The sequence below is a fragment of the Scyliorhinus torazame genome, chromosome 11 (assembly GCF_047496885.1).
Source record: "Scyliorhinus torazame isolate Kashiwa2021f chromosome 11, sScyTor2.1, whole genome shotgun sequence".
Taxonomy (NCBI): domain Eukaryota; kingdom Metazoa; phylum Chordata; class Chondrichthyes; order Carcharhiniformes; family Scyliorhinidae; genus Scyliorhinus; species Scyliorhinus torazame.
The window spans coordinates 217,681,080-217,702,640 of record NC_092717.1 but is presented as its reverse complement, the minus strand read 5'-3'; the positions used below and the strand labels follow the sequence as shown (position 1 = coordinate 217,702,640).

At 44.9% G+C, this 21,561-nt stretch overlaps 1 protein-coding gene across 8 annotated transcripts in view; it reads right to left on the bottom strand.

Annotated features, from left to right (window-relative positions):
• The window catches only part of LOC140385791 (focal adhesion kinase 1), a 904,772-nt gene that overhangs the window by 470,895 nt on the left and 412,316 nt on the right, over nucleotides 1-21,561 (bottom strand). For all 8 annotated transcript variants that reach the window (XM_072468319.1, XM_072468317.1, XM_072468318.1 and 5 more), the window contains one exon: nucleotides 9,367-9,587. In XM_072468319.1, the coding sequence (XP_072324420.1) occupies nucleotides 9,367-9,555 (189 nt within the window). In that variant the 5' untranslated portion in view covers nucleotides 9,556-9,587. The remainder of the gene's footprint in view (nucleotides 1-9,366; nucleotides 9,588-21,561) is intronic.

Here is a 21,561-nt window from a genome sequence, read left to right as displayed (position 1 = left end):
ATGCCCCGGCCAATGAAGGCAAGCATGCTGTATGCCTTCTTGACTCCCTTCTCCACCTGTGTTGCCCCTTTCAATGACCTGTGGACCTGTACTCCTAGATCTCTTTGACTTTCAATACTCTTGAGGGTTCTACCATTCACTGTATATTCCCTACCTGCATTAGACCTTCCAAAATGCATTACCTCACATTTGTCCGGATTAAACTCCATCTGCCATCTCTCCGCCCAAGTCTCCAAACAATCTAAATCCTGCCGTGTCCTCCGACAGTCCTCATCGCTATCCGCAATTCCACCAACCTTTGTGTCGTCTGCAAACTTACTAATCAGACCAGTTACATTTTCCTCCAAATCATTTATATATACTACAAACAGCAAAGGTCCCAGCACTGATCCCTGTGGAACACCACTGGTCACAGCCCTCCAATGAGAAAAGCATCCCTCCATTGCTACTCTCTGCCTTCTATGGTCTAGCCAGTTCTGTATCCACCTTGCCAGCTCACCCCTGATCCCGTGTGACTTCACCTTTTGTACTAGTCTACCATGAGGGACCTTGTCAAAGGCCTTACTGAAGTCCATATAGACAACATCCACTGCCCTACCTGCATCAATCATCTTAGTGACCTCCTCGAAAAACTCTATCAAGTTAGTGAGACACAACCTCCCCTTCACAAAACCGTGCTGCCTCTCACTAATACGTCCATTTGCTTCCAAATGGGAGTAGATCCTGTCTCGAAGAATTCTCTCCAGTAATTTCCCTACCACTGAAGTAAGGCTCACCGGCCTGTAGTTCCCGGGATTATCCTTGCTACCCTTCTTAAACAGAGGAACGACATTGGCTATTCTCCAGTCCTCCGGGACATCCCCTGAAGACAGCGAGGATCCAAAGATTTCTGTCAAGGCCTCAGCAATTTCCTCTCCAGCCTCCTTCAGTATTCTGGGGTAGATCCCATCAGGCCCTGGGGACTTATCTACCTTAATATTTTTTAAGACACCCAACACCTCGTCTTTTTGGATCTCAATGTGACCCAGGCTATCTACACACCCTTCTCCAGACTCAACATCTACCAATTTCTTCTCTTTGGTGAATACTGATGCAAAGTATTCATTTAGTACCTCGCCCATTTCCTCTGGCTCCACACATAGATTCCCTTGCCTATCCTTCAGTGGGCCAACATGTCACAGGAGAACATATACAACACAAGCTGTACACAACAAAAAGAGAAATTAGCTAGCAAAAGTAGCAGCAGAATTAAAGGTTTCAAAAATTATTCCTACGCTAAATTTATTCTCCTGATTTTGAGGATCTAAACAACTTGTTTGAGCTCTTATTTATAAGTTTACTCGCAAGCATAATGTGTACTATTTCATATTAATTTCAGAAAATATAATTGCATCACAGCTTTGTTCATCTGCTTTTATAAAGAATGTATAATGCTGCAGTTAAGAGTACACCTTTTTAAAACCAATCAACTTCTACATGAGACGCGATCTTTGAAGTTATGAAAGAGAATGGGCCTGGGACGCTGATTGTCCCTAGGTCTGAAAGACAAGACATGGTGCCTTTTCCAGCTTGAAACACCCAGCCTTCACATCTAGCTTAAGGAAACATGGTAGTCAGCTCTGCAAAAACTGAACTAGGTTCTTCTCCTCCACTCCGAGCAGACCGTTAACTTGGACATAATTCTTCCGGCCTCAGTTGTTCAAACCTTCAGGATTTCTGACACACCACCTAGCTGGTTTTCCAAGGATTGAATGCGAGCTTGAAGGAAGCAACATTTAGGATTTTTTCCTCTGTTTCATCGAGCCTTTTATTATTCTGCAGCTCTGTCTCATGAGCGCTTGGATTCTATGTCAACCAACTGAGTTTGTCGTCAAGTAATCTGTTCTTGCTGATGTTTGCAATGCCTTAGAAAATGCCGGGACAAGAGCCTGCTGGAAGATCAGGATGCCATATTGAGACGGTGGCTCCACCCCTGCTACATCCGAGCATCTTCCGGGAACATACTACAGAGCATTAACTCTCAGATTGGGCAAGCATGTGTCTCCCTTCAGGATAAAAGAAGGATTACAAAAAGAATAGCACCAGAGCGCAAAGGAAAGCTGCTATTACCGCACCCACATCACGTGATTTCCCCCAACTCATACTTAAATCACCTCAAATATTATTTCTCTAATATTCTCCTTGCTGATATTCCATGGCTGCATTGTTCATAGTTTTCAGTCCAACGATTTTTCAGCCAATTCCCCTCCTGCTTACCCTTTGCAACAATATTTAACACTGGGTCCCTGCCCCAGAGAGCATCATTTTAAAATGATCCTTTTCCCCCCCCCCCCAAAATGCTTGATTTTGCTTAATTTTTCCAAGCTAATTTTTCTTTAGCCATTCACTGTATTGTTAGAAACATAGAAAATAAGAACAGGAGGCGTCCATTTGGCCCTTCGACCCTGGTCCCCATTCATTATGATCATGGCTGATCATCCAGCTCAATAGCCTGATTCTGCCTTCCTCCATCTGTTTTGACCCTTCACCCCAAGTAGTGTTTTGGCCTCAACTGCTTTCTCTGTTAGCAGGCCAACTCTCTGGGTGAAGAAATTTCCCCTCATCTCAGTCCTAAGTGGTCTACCACGTATCCCCAGACTGTGACCACTGGTTCTGGACACCCCCACCATTGTAAACATCCTTTTTACATCCACTCTGTCTCGTCCTGTACATCCACTCTGTCTCGTCCTGTTAGAATTGTATAGATGTCTATGACATCCCCCTCATTCTTCTGAACTCGAACTTGAAGGCATAGGTGTTGCTAACCTTTCTGCAGTCACTTCTTAAACATTACCAAGCAGTGCATCATCTAGGTTGATGAGCCACATGTGGTTTATTAGTTCAAGCCACTCATCCAGAGAGGGGTTTAAGGTTTTCAAAAAAGACTCAATCATTTCAAGAATGTCTCTTGATGGTCTCAGGATATAGGCAGTTAATACCTTGTCGTTTGGGAAGTGTTCTGCTCTGGGATCTCGCCTGTATCTAGTCAGGGCTGGAAAATAACCTTCAGATCATCTGCTATTTCCTCCATGGCTTCCATCACTAGCCTAGGATACAATCCATTTGGCCCTGATTATTTATCCACATTCAAGGATGCCAATCCCTACAGTTCTTCCTCTCTGAAGGCAGGGAGACAGTTTTTGAATACGCATCTGATCTTTGCCAGTCATCTTTGCAGCACATTGGCTTTTCTTTTTAAATGCAATCTCAAAGAGCCCATATTGAATTAATTTTTTATCCTGAAGGGTATGAATATATGTCTTTACTGGATATAACAGATTTTGTGCTTGAACAACTGAAATTCATATAGTGAATGAACTAATATTCAAGTTGAGATAGTATGTGGAACCATAGAAAGATTAAGGTGCAGAAAGAGGCCATTCAGCCCTTCGTGCCTGCGTCAACCAAAAAGAGAAAATGAATTAGCCATTCATTTCAATCCCATTTTCCAGCACCTGGTCTGTAGCCTTGCAGGTTACAGCATTTCAGGTGCAGATCCTGGTACATTTTGAATGAGTAGCTCACTATACTTACTCTATCTAATATTTCACATTCTTTTTTTAATTAGAATGTCCACATCACCCCTCCTCCCCTTTGTGAAGAAAGAGGCACAGTACTAATTGAGAATCTGCCCACATAGAACATACAATGCAGAAGGAGGCCTTTCGGCCCATCAAGTCTGCACCGACCCACTTAAGCGCTCACTTCCACCCTATCCCCGTAACCCAATAACCCCTCCTAACATTTTCTGGTCGCTAAGAGCAATTTATCATGGCCAATCCACCTAACCTGCACATTTTTGGACTGTGGGAGGAAACCAGAGCACCCGGAGGAAACCGTGCAGACTCCGCACACAGTGACCCAGCAGGGAATTGAACCTGGGACCCTGGCGCTGTGAAGCCACAGTGCTAATCACTTGTGCTACCGTGCTACATCTTCTGCGCCCACCCACATGTTACCATGTACATCTCTGACAGTCCCTATCTTTTCCTCAGTTATTCTCTTGCTTTTAATGTACTGGTAAAACACCATAGGATTTTCTTTAATTTTAGCCTGCCAATATTTTTTCGCATCTTCTCTTTGCTTTCCTAATTTCTAGTTTTATTTCACCTCTGTACTTTCGAAACTCCTCTAGGCAAATCTTTTGTGACTGTCATAAGCTTTCTCTTTCTGCTCTACCTTGGCCTGTATGCTTCTTGATAACCAGGGGGCTCTAGATTTGGCAGTACCTCAATTTTTCTTTGTGGGAGCTTGTCTACACTGTGCTCATAGCATCTCGCCTTTCAATGCCTCGCACTGATTTTGTTAAAATCAATTTAATATGCCCAATTATATATTTTTTCCAATTAAGGGTCAATTTGTGTGGCCAATCCACCTACCTTACATATTTTTGGGTTGTAGGGGTGAGACCCACGCAGACAGAGGGAGAATGTGCAAACTCCACACAGGCAGAGACCCGGTGCTGGGATCGAACCCGGTCCTCGGTGTTGTGAGACACAAGTGCTAACCGCTGCGCCACCGTGCCGCCCAGCCTCCCACTGATCTGACAGTTTTTCCTTCTAATAGCTGCATCCCCTCCACACTCACCTCTCAACTTTCTATCCCCCCAGTTTAGAACTGTCATGCCTGTTCTATCCTTCTCCTTTTCCATAATGCTGGTAAATCTAACTGCATTATGATTACTAACTACAAAATCTTTCCCCATTGCTACTTCATTGACTTACCCAGCTTCAACTCTGAAGACTAAATCTAGAATTGCTCCCCCTCCTCATTGGGCTTTTAAGCACTGGCTAAAGATGTTCTCTTAAATGAAATTCAAGAATATGACATCCTCTGTGCCATTCACACTGATTATATACCAATTGATATTGTGTTGTGACTTGAAGGTGATTGGGTTCCTATGCATCTGTTGCACTTACCCTTCTAGGTGATGGAAATCACAGATTTGGGAGATTCGGTTAAAGAAAATTGGAATATTCTAACAGCATGTGTTATGTCCTCGATTTTATGGTCAGCAGTACAGTGATAGGGTACATCACTGACCTTGAAGAAAGCTACATTTAAAAATGTAGTGATCTCTGTGGCGTGGATTTTATCTTTCCCAACATTAATTTCATTCCAGTGTCAGCTATCAGAAGTCTCTGACATCCAGGAACACTTGGGTAATCACACAAGATGAGTAGTTCGTCACAATGAAGAATTCTCACCGATAGCAAACCATGAAGCAAAAAAACACTGGTTGTGAAATTATTAGAAATCAAAGCACAGAGCGAAATAAAGATTGGAGCATTACATGGGATTAAGGTAGATGCTGAAATATCAAACTACCTTTAATAAAATAAATCTATGGAACTTTCTCAGCATAATGGAGAAATATGACATTACAAATATATAACACTACTCTTTAAGAGCCAGTAAGACTGTACAACAGGGATTATGACTTGGTATACAGTTGAAAACCCAGATACACTCATCCAACAAGGTAACGTTTTCAAGGAGCTTTAAAAGAGGGAGGCTATGAAGAGTGGAGGTTCACAACAAATCATGTAATTTCTAAGATTTCCATCCTTAGGGATTTCTAGAATGCACGCTTTGGAGGAGCAGGAATTGTGATAGCAACTTCTGGATTTCCACATTCATGCATGTGCGGATGCCAGGGGTTGTCAGTTTGACAGCATAGTGATGGCCAATGCTGACAGTTCCTGTGTCATTACAACTGCAAAATTTCAGTCATTGCAATAGATTAAGACATAGCTATAATCTAATGTTTTCCACAAGTCATCAATCTAGTCATCAGGGTTTCAGAATTCTCTCTTCTTTTCTTCCTCAGGTTCCGAAACAGGCCAAACTTTGGCCTTTGACAAGGTGCCGCATGGCAGACTGATACAAAATATTGCCAATTTGCGCCGGAGACGACAATAAGGTTGTCCCTTTTAATATTGAGTGATATTGCTTTTCAGAGTCGCCAGGTATCAGATGATACCACCACAAGGTTCAACCGGATCAAAGACCCAACAACCAGTCAGTTAGTTCAAGTTCAATAATGGTTTATTTACACACAAGATTAACTCACACATGCAACATAGAAACACTGCAAGCTAAACTACACCTAATACTACAACAACCTGTACTTAACTTTCAGGCACCCGGCTTTGGCAGAGGAACAAGGCCTTTGTTCGGATCTGGAGTGGCTGGGTCTGGAGAAGTAACTTTGGTTCTGCTGGGCTCATCTGTCTGGTAGTGATCGTTGATCTTGAACTTGCTTCTGATTGTGGTGCTGCAGTTGGCTTCAGGTATAGGCTGGGCCGAAGAGTGGCGGTGTGCCAGGGCCAAAAGAGATCAAACACATGGCAGTGTCTCTCTTTATCCTTTGGGGTATCGCGCTCTTTTGGACGGTCCTTAGCTTTGGACCCAATAATTCGTCAGGCTTCGATTACTGCCTTCGATTTGAGCCAATAAAGGGGCGGGTGCCTTGATGGCTGGGCGTGGCCTGAGGGTCATTGACCTTGGCTGTTTGGGCTTCCCGGGTGAAGGGAGTGGCACCGATGTGTCTGGAATTGTATCTGATACCCGAGTACCAGTCCTTTGTCCTGGGGAAATGAGTCATTAGAATGCAAATCGGCTCGGGGTTTCGATACTGTCTGGTTCTCTGTTAGCAAATATAGGCTCTGAGTTTGCCTGAATCCTGTATTGGCCATATTTCCCTTGAGTCTTTGCAAGTATTCATATTTCCTTTGTAAGTGGCCATCCCAGATGGCTACAAAAAGGTGAAATCACACGGGATCAGAGGTGAGATGGTAAGATGGATACAGAACTGGCTCGGTCACAGAAGGCAAAGGGAACCAGTAGAAGGGTGTTTTTCTTGAATGGAAGGTTGTGACTAATGGCGTTCCACAGGGATCTGTGCTGGGGCCTCTGTTGTTTGTAGTATACATACCACATATCAGGGCGGCACCGCAGCACAGTGGTTAGCACTGTTTCTTCACAGCGCCAGGGTCCCAGGTTCGATTCCCGGCTAGGGTCACTGTCTGTGCGGAGTCTGCACATTCTCCACATGGGTTTCCTCCGGGTGCTCCGGTTTCCTCCCACAGTCCAAAGATGTGCAGGTTCGGTGGATTGGCCATGATCAATTGCCCTTAATGTCCAAAAAGGTTAGGTGGTGCTACTGGGTTACGGGGATAGGGTGGAGGTGTGGGCTTAATTAGGATGCTCTTTCCAAGGGTCGGTGCAGACTCGATGAGTCGAATGGCCTCCTTTTGAACTGTAAATTCTATGATTCGACATAAATGATTTGAAGGAAAACGTAGCTGGTCTGAGTAGTAAGTTCGCGGATGTCACCAAGGTTGGTTGAGTGGCAGATAGTGTTGAGGATTGTCAGAGGTTGGAGCAGAACATAGGGAGGTTGGAAACTTGGGCAGAAATGGCAAATGGAGTTCAATCCAGACAACTGTGAGGTAATGCATTTTGGGAGGTCTAACATAGAGGGGAAATATACCATAAATGGCAAAACCTTTGGGAATACAAAAAGTCAGAGAGATCTGGGCATGCAGGTCCATAGATCTTTGAAAGTGGCAACACAAGTGGAGCATACGGAATGCTTGCCTTCATTGGGCGGGGCATTGAGTATAAAAACTGGCAAGTCATGCAAGAGTTGTATAGAACCTTGGTACGGCCGCACTTGGAATATTGCGCACAATTCTTGTCGCCACACTACCAGAAGGATGTGGAGGCTTTGGAGAGGGTGCAGAGGAGGTTTACCAGGATGTTGTCTGGTCTGGAGGGTGTTAGCTATGTGGAGAGGCTGAATAGACTCGGATTGTTTTTCATTAGAACGACCGAGGTTGAGGGGTGACCTGATAAAGGTCGACAAGATTATAAGAGGCATGGATAGAGTGGATGGGCAGGCAGTCTTTCCCAGGGTGGAGGGGTCAGTCACCAGGGGGCATTGGTTTAAGGTCCGTGGGTCAAAGTTTAGAGGAGATGTGCGAGGCAGGCTTTTTTACACAGAGGGCAGTAAGCGCCTGGAACGCGTTGCCACGGGATGTTGTGGACGCAGATACACTAATGCCGTTCAAAAGGCATGTTGACAAATACATGGCTTGGATGGGTACAGAGGAATACAGCACAAGGAAGTGCTGAGGGTTTAGTCCAAGGTTAGTATCATGACCGGTACAGGCTTGGAGGGCCAAAGGGTCTGTTCCTGTTCGGTTTTGTTCTTTGCCGTCGTCACTATGACCAGAAAATTGTCAAACATAGTTTGGATTTTATCTCGCTATCTTCTGGAAAGTGCTTGCAATTATATCACCACTTGTATTCATTTGATACCTTTCAAATAATAATTAATGATTACAAATGGGACTCATCCTGCTGCCGCCAGCATTAACCCAGCTGTAAGCGGGCTTGTCGTCGTGTGGCAAGCACTAAAGGTGAAACTGTGCAGGCTGCTTGTAACCTCAGGGGGGGACTCTTGATCAAATGTACACAGTGTCTGATTGCGAGACTGGACATCAAGAAGAAAGCCACCCCATTGTCACTCTCCCCCATGACCCAGCTCTCTGGTTTGGCAGCACTCAAAATAAGAGACATGTCCACTGCTGCATTCTCTTTTCTCCAGATGCAGCTGGAGCAGCGGCCACCGTTTCTGGTGGCACTGCTGAGGATCGAGCCAGCAACCTTCTAATTGTTTTGGCACCTTTGGGGGTAGGTGTTCGTACTTGGATGGCAAGCACATCAGCAATCCGTTAATTTGCTGCCTTCCACAAAATTTATCCCAATGACCACGAAACCTCCTTGTTTTCTGACCCCGAACACCTTGCTGTTGTGGAAAACTCTCAGACCAACACTTGAAGACATTAACTCAGCTGAAAAATTCCAGCTGTAAAGACAATCGTTAGTGAACTTTAAAACAAAATTACATGCTTTAGGCAATTTTGTGGGATTCCTCATGAGTTTTGATCAAATTTCAGCTTAAGCTTGCCACGGATGCTATCTCCTCCAGTCTCTGCACTTTTTTGAGAAACAGAATTCGTTTTGCTATGCCTCTTTTGATGATAGGAATGCAGATAACATTTAGTGCAGTTTGCCATCTCCTTTCCAGAAGACCAGGATTTTTTTTTCGTAAGCTTAAATAAGACTTCAAAGAATTAGGAACAATATTTGAGAATGATGCAATTAATAGCAGTATGCTTTGCTGGTTTTTAAAAAAAATATGAACAATCCTCCCCAAAATCTTTACTAATTTAAAAGAACCTTGAAATCAAAAAACGCCATTTTTAATCATAAATGATAACGGTCGAACAAATTTCAGTAATAAAAGTACTAACTCACCCTGACATCGGTGGCATCACCATGCCTGATGTTCATGGCCCAGGTTGAGGGCTCATTATCGCTCTCAAAATAATGGAAGACCTTCAGCACTCGTTCCATGGCACCAGGGGATCGTTCCATACTCAAACGGGACTTGGCTCCTGAACCTGCTGTGTGGTTCAGATTTGGGTCAAGGTAAGCAGCTGCCATGCTTCTGCGGGATGCTATGTGTCGGTCATATTCTGTGAAGTAGGAAAATGAAGGTTAGACCTAAAATTCTATATTTTAAGGAACCACAAGGAACATTTTGATTTTTGGTGTCAAAATAAGCATTGGAACAAAATATATTAGTGCACATAACAGGAAAATTTTAATTTCAAGTGACGTGTTGCTTGCTGATCATCACCACTGACTTGCAACAAAATGGTCCATACTCAAAACACAAACAAGACTTGAGTTTATCTCGTACTTTATTTTATCAGCTATTGCCTCACTGGTCGCAGTCTCAGCTGAATTAGTTGTGAGTTCAAATCCCACTCCAGAGACATTAGCACATACTTTATGTTGACTCTTCAATGCAACACCAAGGGTTTATATAGGTGCGGTCTTTCAGATGAGATGTTAAACCAAGGCTCCATATGTCCTCTCTAGGGGGACATAAAAAATCCCTTGCCATGATTTAAAGAACAGACATGTCCTGATCAAAAATTATTCCTTATTCAAAATCACAAAAAGCAGACAAGATAGTCATTTATCATTTGCCTTCTGTGAGACCTTGCTGTCTGCAAATGCAGCCAATGACTGTGCTTAACAGGTGTGTGATTAACTGCAAAGGCAGTAGGTCATCCTGAGATTGCAAAAGGTACTAAATAAAGGCACACATTTTTTTTAATGTCCTCCCTCTTCTTTCCAGCTGCCAGACTAACTGAGCGCATCCAGCAATCTGAGTTTGTGATCCACTAATGCCTTTGTCCCTTCATCTGACCTTGAGAAAGACAATCATTTTTATGAAGGGAACAAGGGAATTGGATCCCCGAATCAAGCTAAATATTTCCAAGTGAGAAATATACAGCGAACAAGAGAGAAACGGAGTGAGGGCACTCATTGGAAGATAGCCAAAGACTAAAAGAGAAGGCGGAGGGGGGTCCGGGAGCCATGGTGGGGTGGCCGAGAGGGTGGAGAGATCGGGGCAACATTTTAAAATTACGCCCCCGATCTCCTCCTGCAGTGCAGGAAGTGAGGTAAGCGTGGCCTCGGCGGGGCAAGTCCCGTTTAATAACAGGGTCGTTCTCGGCGCTGCAGGCTCCGAGAAACATTCCCCTATTCACACGCAAAACAGGACTCTGTTTTTTTCCCCCATTAAATCATTGTGTCCCTATTCACATTTTCCAGCACTTGATCCGTCGTCTTATATGCTATGGTGTTTCAAGTGCAGATGTAAATGTTGCTTAAATGTTGTGACCTCCACACGTATTAAGTTCTGCAGGGCTGATTAATGAAAACCCCGGTGGAGCTGCCAGACAATGTGATTGGCCAGCAGCACAAGAAAGACATTAGTTTCCGTTGCTGGGGCTGCTGATGATAGGACCCCAAGGCCTTGGATACCCTGAGCAATTACATCCGGGGCTGGGTGGTTAGGAGTTTGGGGGTATGTGGGTGGGTGTGTGTGTGTGTGTGTGTGTGTGTGTGTGTAGGAAGAATGTGGGTTTCATCCTAATGTGGGCCCGCCCTGCAATCAGCAGACGACAGACCCCAATGAAAAAAAAAAACTTCCCCCTTCCTGTAATCACGAGGTAAAAAGGCTTCCTGCTCACGTCAAACGCGTGGGCAGCGTATTATCAGTGTGAAATAGATTGATAGTCATACTAACTGTCCCTTATTCATTTACAAATGGTGCATCTCCTCTAATCCCCGCTCCAAGTATCATGGGGATGAGCAGGAAAGTGGTGGGATAGACCCATACCATCCGCCACATTGTGGGAAACATGCCTGCTGGGGCACATAAAAGTCAGCTCACTGAATGGGAAATGAGCAGTTAAGAGGACAAGTCAGTTTTTGAAATAAAACTGCCCTGAAACAAGGCATAGGTGGACAAATTTTACTTTGGCTTTGCAACAGTTCAAGAGATCTGTAAATATCACATGCCCACTCTTGTGTTTCACTGAAATTCTGATAGTTTCTGCAGATGACATCAGGTCAAACAAGCATTTAGTTAAAAATTACCTTATTTGTTATGGATAAGCTAATTATTGAAAACATAACCGACTTAAAAACAGATCCACTTTAAAGGACAGTTGAATGGTATGAGAACTTAACATGTAAAATTCCAAAAGTAAAATCATTTGAAATTGCGCAATATTCTCCAAGTATTCATCCGAAAACGGCCAAAGAATAAAGACAGATTGGCTTTGAATCATCAGCTTCAGACATAGATTTGGGCAGCAAAGCATTTAGGTTTGTAACGATGCAAATTATAGCTTTCAAAGGCTGAATAATTTCAGAACACAGATGTTGTTTGTTTGGAACCCTGACATCATTATTCCTCTTTCATTTCCCAATACATATAGATTTTACCATGCCGAGCAACTGAAAACACACAGGTAGGAAAGCTATGTTGTGAAGAAGTGTTATGATCTCGGTTGATATTATAACTGGACGGGAAGATCCCAGAATGGAACCCTGGCACAAAAGACTGTAACTGTTATTTTTTTAATGGAAGGATAGAGTTACAGGACTGCTAATTAGTTTTAGCAACAAGAATTTTTAAAAAATTAAACATGAAAGATTCGGGGTGCGCAGTGGTTAGCACTGCTGCCTCACGACGCCGAGGACCCGGGTTCGATCCCGGCCCCGGGTCACAGTCCGTGCAGCCTTTGCACATTCTCCCCGTCTCTGTGTGGGTCTCACACCCACAACCCACGCTAAATGGCCCCTTAAAAATTAAAATTAAAATTAAAAATTAAAAAAGGTTTTTAAAAAATGAAACAATTGAACGATAGAACACAACTTTACTTGCTCTCTCCCCTCCCCCCTCCACTTATCTTAACAATTACACACAGGTTTTAGGATTAACACAGATTAAGAAAGTACATATTTGCCTACAATGGTTTCATTCACACAAAGTCTCTTTGAAGTACACAAGATGACTGTGGTCAAATACAAGCATTCTACTCTGAAACCAAATTAGTATCAGTGGTTTTCTCCTCAGAGTCCCCCCAGATGATTGCCACTTGAGTGTTTCCAAACTCCACTCCTTTAAACAAGCTTTAAAATCTTCTCTCATAATTGGGCGGCACAGTAGCACAGTGGTTAGCATTGTTGCCTCACAGCTCTCGGGTTCCAGGTTCGATTCCCAGCTTGGGTTCCTGTCTGTGCGGAGTCAGCACGTTCTCCCTGTGTCTGCGTGGGTTTCCTCCGGGTGCTCCGGTTTCCTCCCAAAGTCCAAAGATATGCTGGTTAGGTGCTAAATTGTCCTTCGTGTCCAAAAAAAGGTTAAGTGGGGTTACTGAGTTACGGGGATAGGGTGGAGGTATGGGCTTAAATAGGGTGCTCTTTCCAAGGGTTGGTGCAGACTCGATGGGCCGAATGGCCTTCTTCTGCACTGTACATCCTATGAACTAATAATGCTATCCCTTTGCAGTTTGCATTCCGTAATGCAGGCTAGGTTTTCCAAATGACATTTGTAAACAAAGCTTCCACTCCACTTTTAACAGCAAATCCAGCCCAGGATTTTACACCACCTCCTTTTAAATTTACTTTCTCTTAACTGGTTTTACACAAACTCTGAAATTCAGCCAGCGATTTCCAGTTATTTCAACTCATATTCCATAATGCTGTAGCAACATCTCACAAATCTGAAAATCACTTCAGATATCTATCTGGTGTCTCAGCCTTCTTCTCAGTTCTGCCTGTCTTTATTGAACAGTAGCTAAAACCACAGACATCTTGGAAACTTCTCTTTATTTCTCTAATTTCCTTAACATCCTGCTCTTCAGATTTCTGCACTTGTTTTCTTAACCATTATTCCATGGTATGGCTTTCCTTCCAGCAAAGCTGAGCGATGTTCCCTCTCTAGCCTTCTAAATTAACTGCTTTTAGCAGAGATGTGAGAACTGTCTTGTCTCTTACTGTCTATATTCAACTGTAATCAAGTTAGCTGAACTAAAACTTAAAAGCTGGTCTACCTTAAAAGGCCCATTTGCTAAGCAACACCACATAACTCTGTTGGCTTATTTATCTAATCTTCATACTGTAGCCCTCTCTAAGCACAATAAAAATATAGTTGGAACTTAAACCAACCCCCACACATACAAACACCTTTGTCTAGCAGAATCATGAAATTAAACCTACTTGAAACAATACCTTATTTCTAATGTTCATCAATACAAATATAAATCTCTTAAAACTACCTTTGTTTCCCGAACAAGAAGACATGCGGAATTTGCAGATGGATAAAGATTGGTTGTGTGAGTGGACAAAAATCTGGTCGATGGAGCATACTATGGGAAAATATGAAGTTGTTCACTTTGGCAGGAAGAATTTTTAAAAAGCAGAGCATTGCTTAAATGAAGAATGATTGCAGAATACCGAGGAACGGAGGGATCGAGGTGTTCTCAAGCATGAGTCACAAGTTAGTATGCAGTTGCTGTATGTAATCAAAAAGGCAAATGGAATGCTATACTTTATTGCAAGAGGAATTGAACATAAAAGTATGGGTATTATGCTTCAGTTATAACAAGGCATTGGTGAGACCGCATCTCAAATACCGTGTGCAGTTTTGGTCTCCTCATAAATGCATTGGAAGTGTAGCCCCAGTGGCCTAATGGATATGGAACTGGCCTCCTAAGCCAGGGATTGTGAGTTCAAGTCCCACCTGGGGTGCATCAAATAAATGCGTTGGAAGCGGTTCAGGGGATTGATCCTTGGAATCAGCGAGTTGTCTTATGGGGATAGGTTGGACAGGTTGGGTTAGTTTCCACTGGAGTTGAGAAGAGTGAGGGATGACTTGACTGAAGTGTATAAGATATGAATGGTATCGACAAGCTAGACATGGAAATGTTGTTCCCTCTTGTAGGCAACTCCTGAACCAGGGGGCACTGTTTTAAAATTAGATGTGCAGAACATTCTTTTCTGAGGTTTGTGAGACTTTGGAATTCTTTGCCTCAGAATGCAGTGGAAATGGGATCACTGAATATTTTTAAGGCAGAGGTAGATAGATTCTTGTTGGGCATGCGAATCAAAGGTTACCGGGGGTAAATGGGAATATGGATCTCAATGCAAACATGGCATCAGCCATGGTCTTATTGGGTGGCAGAACAGGCTCAAGGGGCTGAGTGGCCTACTTCTGCACCTATTTCCTATGTATGTATGTATGTATGTTCTTACTTCAAAAATACCATGGAGGGATTCTCCCCTACCCATCGGGGCGGGTGGTCCCGGCGCCGAGGTGTGGCGTGAACCACTCCGGCGTCGGGCTACCTGGAAAGTACGGAGAATGGGGCTAGGCCGGCGCCGGCGGGTTGGCACCATGCCAACCAGCGCGGAAGGGGCTTGGCCCCGTGCCATCTGGAGCCGAAGGGCCTCCGCCGACCGGCGCATGCGCTGGAGCGCCAGCATGTGCTGGCGGTCATCCCAGCGCATGCGAGGGTCGTTCGTCTCCGCACCGGCCATGGCGGAGGTCCACAGCAGCCAGTGCGGAGGGAAAGAGTGCCCCCACGGCACAGGCCCGCCAGCGGATCGGTGGGCCCCGATCGCGGGCCAGGCAACCATGGGGGTACCCCCCGGTGCCAGATCCCCCCGCGCCCCCCCCCCCCCCCCCCCCCCCCCCAGGCCGCCCGCAGAGCCAAGTCCCGCCGGTAAGTACCAGGTCTAATTTATGACCGGCCTAAAACGGGCGGCCGTTCGGCCAATCGCGGGCCGGAGAATCGCCAAGGGGCTGCTACCAGCGGCCGCCAAAACCCCGGCGCCAGAGAATTTGGCAGCCGGCAGGGGTGGGATTCACGCCGCCCCCCCCCCCGAGCGATTCTCCAGCGGGGGATCAGAGAATCCGCCCCATGTATCGAAACAGGATTGCATCCCACAAATAATAGGTGTTGACCATCCACATCCAACACCTCTCTCTTGTCCAGCTGAGCAATACAGCCCTTGCCTCATTACACTCATCAATGTAGTCCTTGCCAGAGACTTTCCTGAAATAGTTTTCCTTTTATCTCCTGTACTGTTATTTCTGGAGTTCCCTAAAGATTTTTCCGTGGCCCACTCTGATTTCTCTTCATCATGCTGTGCCTTGGTGACATCATCAAAAACACAACATTAGTGTACATAGACAACAAGCAGCTTGACCTTACCACTACCCAACTCAACCTGCCCACTGTCTCTGCATGATAACCAGTTATGCATGAACCAGAATTCCCATCAATTAGATGCTGGGTAAACCTAAGCCATTGCCTTTAGCCCTTGCCACAATCTCCATTCCCCAGCCATTAATTCCATTTCCTCCCCTGGTCATTGTCGCTATCTGAATCGGACTGTTTCCAGAATCAACATTCTATATGATCTAGAGCTGAGCTTCCAACCCCATGTCCTGTCCATCACGAGGACAGCCTACTTCCACCGTTGTAGCATCATCTGTCTCCACCCGTCTCAGCACAGTTGTTTAAACACTCATCCGTGCTTTGATACCTCCAGACTCGACTACTCCTATACTCTACTGGTTGACCTCCTCCCATCTTGCAACCTCCCTAAGCTCAAAACTTTGCTGCCCATGTTCTGACACACAGAAATCTCATTCAACCCATATGCCCTGACCTATGTTGGATCCTAATGCACCATTTTAAAATTCTCATCATCCAATGGAAACTGCTCAATGGTTTAATTGTTTGATATCATTGTATCTTCTTGCAGCTCTAAAATCTTCTGAGATTTCAGCACTCCTTCATTCTGGCCATTGTTCCATCATTATCATAGAATTTACAGTGCAGAAGGAGGCCACCCGGCCCATCGAGTCTGCACCGGCTCTTGGAAAGAGCACCCTACCCAAGGTCAACACCTCCACCCTATCCCCACAACCCAGTAACCCCACCCAACACTAAGGGCAATTTTGGACACTAAGGGCAATTTATCACGGCCAATCCACCTAACCTGCACATCTTTGGACTGTGGGAGGAAACCGGAGCATCCGGAGGAAACCCACGCACACACGGGGAGGACGTGCAGACTCCGCACAGACAGTGACCCAAGCCGGAATCGAACCTGGGACCCTGGAGCTGTGAAGCAATTGTGCTATCCACAATGCTACCATGCTGCCTTAAGAATTCCCTCCTGAAATCCCACCGTGTGTCCTCCTCTGATGCTCTTTCAAACCATACCTCTTTCATTAAATGTTTAGTCACATATCCTTAGGCTTCCTTCTTTGACTTGGTGTAAATTGTTTTCCTATTACACTCCTGAAGCATGTGTTTATATTAATGTCGATATATAAATGCAAATTGCTGCTGTTTCATTCTTACTTTAAATCCTTCAATTCATAAGAACACAGGGTGAAAATAATAAGTTAATCTTGTTAGCCATTTATCACCTTGGTAATTGCATTGTGCAACAATAACATAGGTTGTCAATGAGTCATGGCAATTAATCGCTATTCATTTGGCTGCAAAAAACCCAGACATGAGGCAGCGAAAGCCTCAGTGATTCCCAAAGATTTCCACCAAAGTCACCTATCTCTCTCAAACTCTTTCGTAATGCCATGGCTCGACGTACTCGTGTACCATATCCCAATTTTTTAAACTTAGTTCCTGGGATGTGAGCACCACTGGCAAGGCCAGCATTTGTTGTCCATTCCTAACGGCCCTTAAGAACGTGGTAGGGAACTGCCTTCTAGAAGCATAGTTCATGTTGGTGTAACTGCACCCACAGTGTTTTTAGGAAGGGAGTTTCGGCTTTTTGATACAGCAACAATGAAGGAATGGTGATATATATCCAAAAGAAATTTAACTGATAATTGAATAAAATCAACACTATTTACAAGTCCCTCAATGAAATTGTTCTTTCTTTTCAATTTTTCTTGAACTGTATTGTGGAAGTGATTTTTTTTTTAAAGTTTAAAGTGCCCAATTCTTGTTTTTCCAATTAAGGGGCAATTTAGCGTGGCCAATCTACCTACCCTGCACATCTTTGGGCTGTGGGGGTGAGACCCAGGCAGACACGGGGAGAATGTGCAAACTCCACACGGATAGTGACCCGGGGCCAGGATGAACCCGGGTCTTCAGTGCCGTGAGGCAGCAGTGCTAACCACTGGGCCACTGTGCCGCCCTTCTGTGGGCGTGAAAATAAGAGAAAATGAATTTTTATTGGCTTAGCTACATAGATCTATAAAATTAAACAAATTTGCTATTGCTATAACTTTCCAGTGTACAGACCTATGCAAGTAATTTCCCCTGTATAATGTCAAAGGAGGTTTGACAGAAACTTTTTGAGAAACAACAAAAGCAGCTTTTTATATAATTTTTCCAGCATTACATCAAATTAGAACTCCTGTATAAGTCCACATTCTTGGGTTTTAAGCTTTCGGTTGGAATCCTCAATCTCATTAAAAAGGTAAAAGCAATAATTTATGAAATGTTTTATAACCAAAGTATTTCATAAATCAAGCATGAATTATTGTATACAATACAAAAACATTAAAAACGTTCCTGATATATTTATGAGAGGCAGACTTTATTTTTCTATCAATTAATTCCTGGGATACGGGCTTCACTGGCTGAACCAGCATTTATTCCCCCATCCCTAACTGCCCTTGAATTGAGTGGCTGACGGAATTTAAGAGTCAACCAACTACTGTGGCTATAGAGTCACCAGATAAGGACGGCAGACTTCCTTCCCAAAAGAGCTGAGTTTTTACAACAATCATGGTCAATATTAGACTTTTAATTACAAATTTTTAATGAATTCAAATTTTCCGATCTGCCATGGTGGGATTACCCTGGGTCTCTGGATTACTAATCCAATGGAAATACCACTCTGCCACAGCCTCCCCTGAACATTCATTACATTTTTTTAAACTTCCATCTTTCACAAGCATAAGACATTCCAGTTCAATGAGGTGTTATGCCAACAAACATTCTCAAGATACAACACAAAACAGAAAATCCTCGTCTCTAATCGTAATAGAGGTTTGCCGGATTGCTTGGCTCAATTTATTCAAGATAATCATTGGCTAAATTTAATAAAGCCAATTAAATGTTCAGTTATTTTGCTTTTGTTTCAATTCATTGTTTGGGGCTGGAGGTAACAACAGTTTTAATCTTTTCATTTTCTTAAGTGGTCATGAATATCAGGATCCTAAGATTGCATTCTAACTTATTCAGACATCATTTATTCTTACACTATTTTTAAAATCTATATTTTATTCCAAATATTATCGACTATATCATACAAAACGTTTGTTATTTTGATGTTACCAAGTAACAGCAACAACCCTAAATCCCCTTTCCCCCGCAGCCCGACTATCCTCCTGGGTAACACTTCCTTCCTAACCCTCCCTCCCCATCCCTCTAACTGCTGGCAACGAACAGGTTGTTAAAGAAAGTGATGAATGAAATCCACCTGGAATAGAACCTTTCTTCCAACTCTCTCAGGGTATATTTAATATTTTCCAATCTCAGGAATTCTGCCAGGTCACCCAACCATGTCGAGGCCTTGAGCGGTACCACCAACCACCTCCAAGCAGGACTCGTCTCCGGGTCATAAAAGAGGCAAAGGCCAAGTCACCAGTCTTCCCTGCCTCAAGGAGCTCTTGGGAGTCTGACACCCAAAAGATTACCAACAGTGGACATGGCTCCAGCTTGACCCCAACAATCTCCAACATGATCTCAAAAAAACAAGACCCAGAACCCAACTAACATGGGGCAGGACCAGAACATGCATGAATGATTCACAGCCCGCCCTGAACAATGCTCACACACCTGTCCTCCACCCCAGGGAAGAACCCTCTCAAAGACATTTTAGTTTAGTACACTCTATGTACTACTTTAAACTGTATCAGGCTCAACCTAGCACAGGAGGAGGTAAAGTTTACCCTCTGCAGGATCTCACACCACACCCCTCACTCTAGTCCTAGGTCCAGCTCTTCCTCCCATTTTGCCGTCACATCTTCTAACAATGGCTTCACCATCTCCAGCAACATATCAGAGATCTTGCCCCATGTCATCCAATGATAGCATTCATCCATCGGTGTGGGTCTCAGCAACTGGGGGAACGAAGACAGCTCTTCACGAATTAAGTTCCTTACCTGCAAATACTTAAATGCACTCGCCCTCGAGAGTTAACATTTCTCCTCCATCTCCTCTAGATCTACTGCCCACAAACACATCCCTGAAACTCTCCACACCTTTTCTCCTCCAGATCCTATACAATGCATCCAGCCCTGACAGTGCAAATCTATGATAATCACAAATTGGCTAGAGTAAAGACATGCCCCCCAGCCCAAAATGTTGCCTAAACTGATCCAAATTCTTAAAGGTGCCACGTGCACCGGGCTCATCGTGAGTCTGGCGGAAAGGGGCCATAACCGACGTCCTTAGACACGACCCTACAAAGAGGCCTCCTCCATCTGTCCCCATACCGCACCTCAAAGGTCTTTGCACTTTCCCAATGTTCGGCAACCAGCAATAGAGCATCACGTTTTGCAGCGATAACCCACCTGATTGTCGCCATTTCTGCAGGAAGGCTCTAATCCTGGGAGTCTTGCTTGCCCAGGCAAAGGCAGAGATTAATCTATCAACCTGAGCGAAAGAAGATTTAGGGAGGAAGATTGAAAGACTCCGGAACACAAAAAAAAACCTCGGCAAAAACGTTCATTTTGACCGTGTATATATACTCTACCCAAGAATGGGAGGGCATCCTACCTCTTCAGGTCCCCCTTCACCACCTCCACCAGATTGGTCAAGTTCAACTTATTTAACGGTGTCCAAACGTGCGCCCTCTGAATCCCTAAATACCTAAACTTGGTCTTGGACAGTTTAAAAAGCAGCCTCCCCAGATCTGTCCTCTTCCCCAGGGAATTTACCGGGAAGATTTAACTCTTGCACATATTCAATACCCTGAAAAGAATCCAAATTTTTCAACTGTTCCATAATAGCTCCCATATCTGTGAGAGGATCAGAAAAGTACAACAACAAATCGTTCGCATAAAGGGACACTATGGCCGGGATTCTCCAGTATCCGCGGGCAGGCCATACCGGCGCCGAGGAGTGGCGTGGACCAATCGGGCTGCCCAGAAGGTGCGGAAGGGGCTAGGCCAGCGCTGGCGGGGTTGGCGGCGCGCCAACCGGCAAAGGGCCTCCGCCGGCCGGCGCGAGTTGGCGCATACGTGGGAGCGCCAGGAGGATCAAGCGTGATCCCAGGGCGGCCGCTCGGCACATCGCGAAGCGGAGGATCGCTGGGGAAGCCGCTGCCAACGGCCCCTGACCGGCGCGATCCGATTCCCGCCCCCGCCAAAACAACGGTGCCGGAGAATTCGGCAGCCGGTGTCGGGGCGGCGGGACGAGATTCACGCCGCCCCCCGGTAATTCTCCGGCCTGGCGGAGGGTCAGAGAATCCCACCCTATGTTCCTCATCACCCCCCTCCATACCCTTCCATTCCGCTAACGTGACGATCTAAGCGCAATGGCTAATGGTCCAATCACTGGCGCGAACAATCGCGGAGACAGCAGGCACCAATATATCACAGGGCATAGTATCCAGGTATATTACCAACAACCAAAATGGGGAGGTCTCACCCTCCACGTTCTGGGAGGCGCTGAAGGGTGTGATCAGGAGTGAGATTATCACCGATAAAGCACATAGAGACAGGCAGGAGAGGGCGACTAGACAACAGCTGGTCGACTCCATACATGGTGGACCAGCGATACTCCAAGGCCACGTCCGTATGGACTTTGACCTGTTCTCCACTAGGAAGGCAGTACACCAGTTCCGCCAGATACGGGGGACCTTCTACGAACACGGAAACAAAGCCTGCTGGCTCACGAGCTAAGAAAGCAGGCAGCCACAAGGGAAATAGCACAGATAATGCACAGCAATGGCAGATGAGTAACCAAGCCAGAAAACGTCAACAATGCATTCAAGGCTTTCTACCGGAGGCTGTACACCTCCGAGCCCCCCAAAGGGGACTCGAGGATGAAACTGTTGCTCAATGGACTGGACATGCCAGTCATGGGG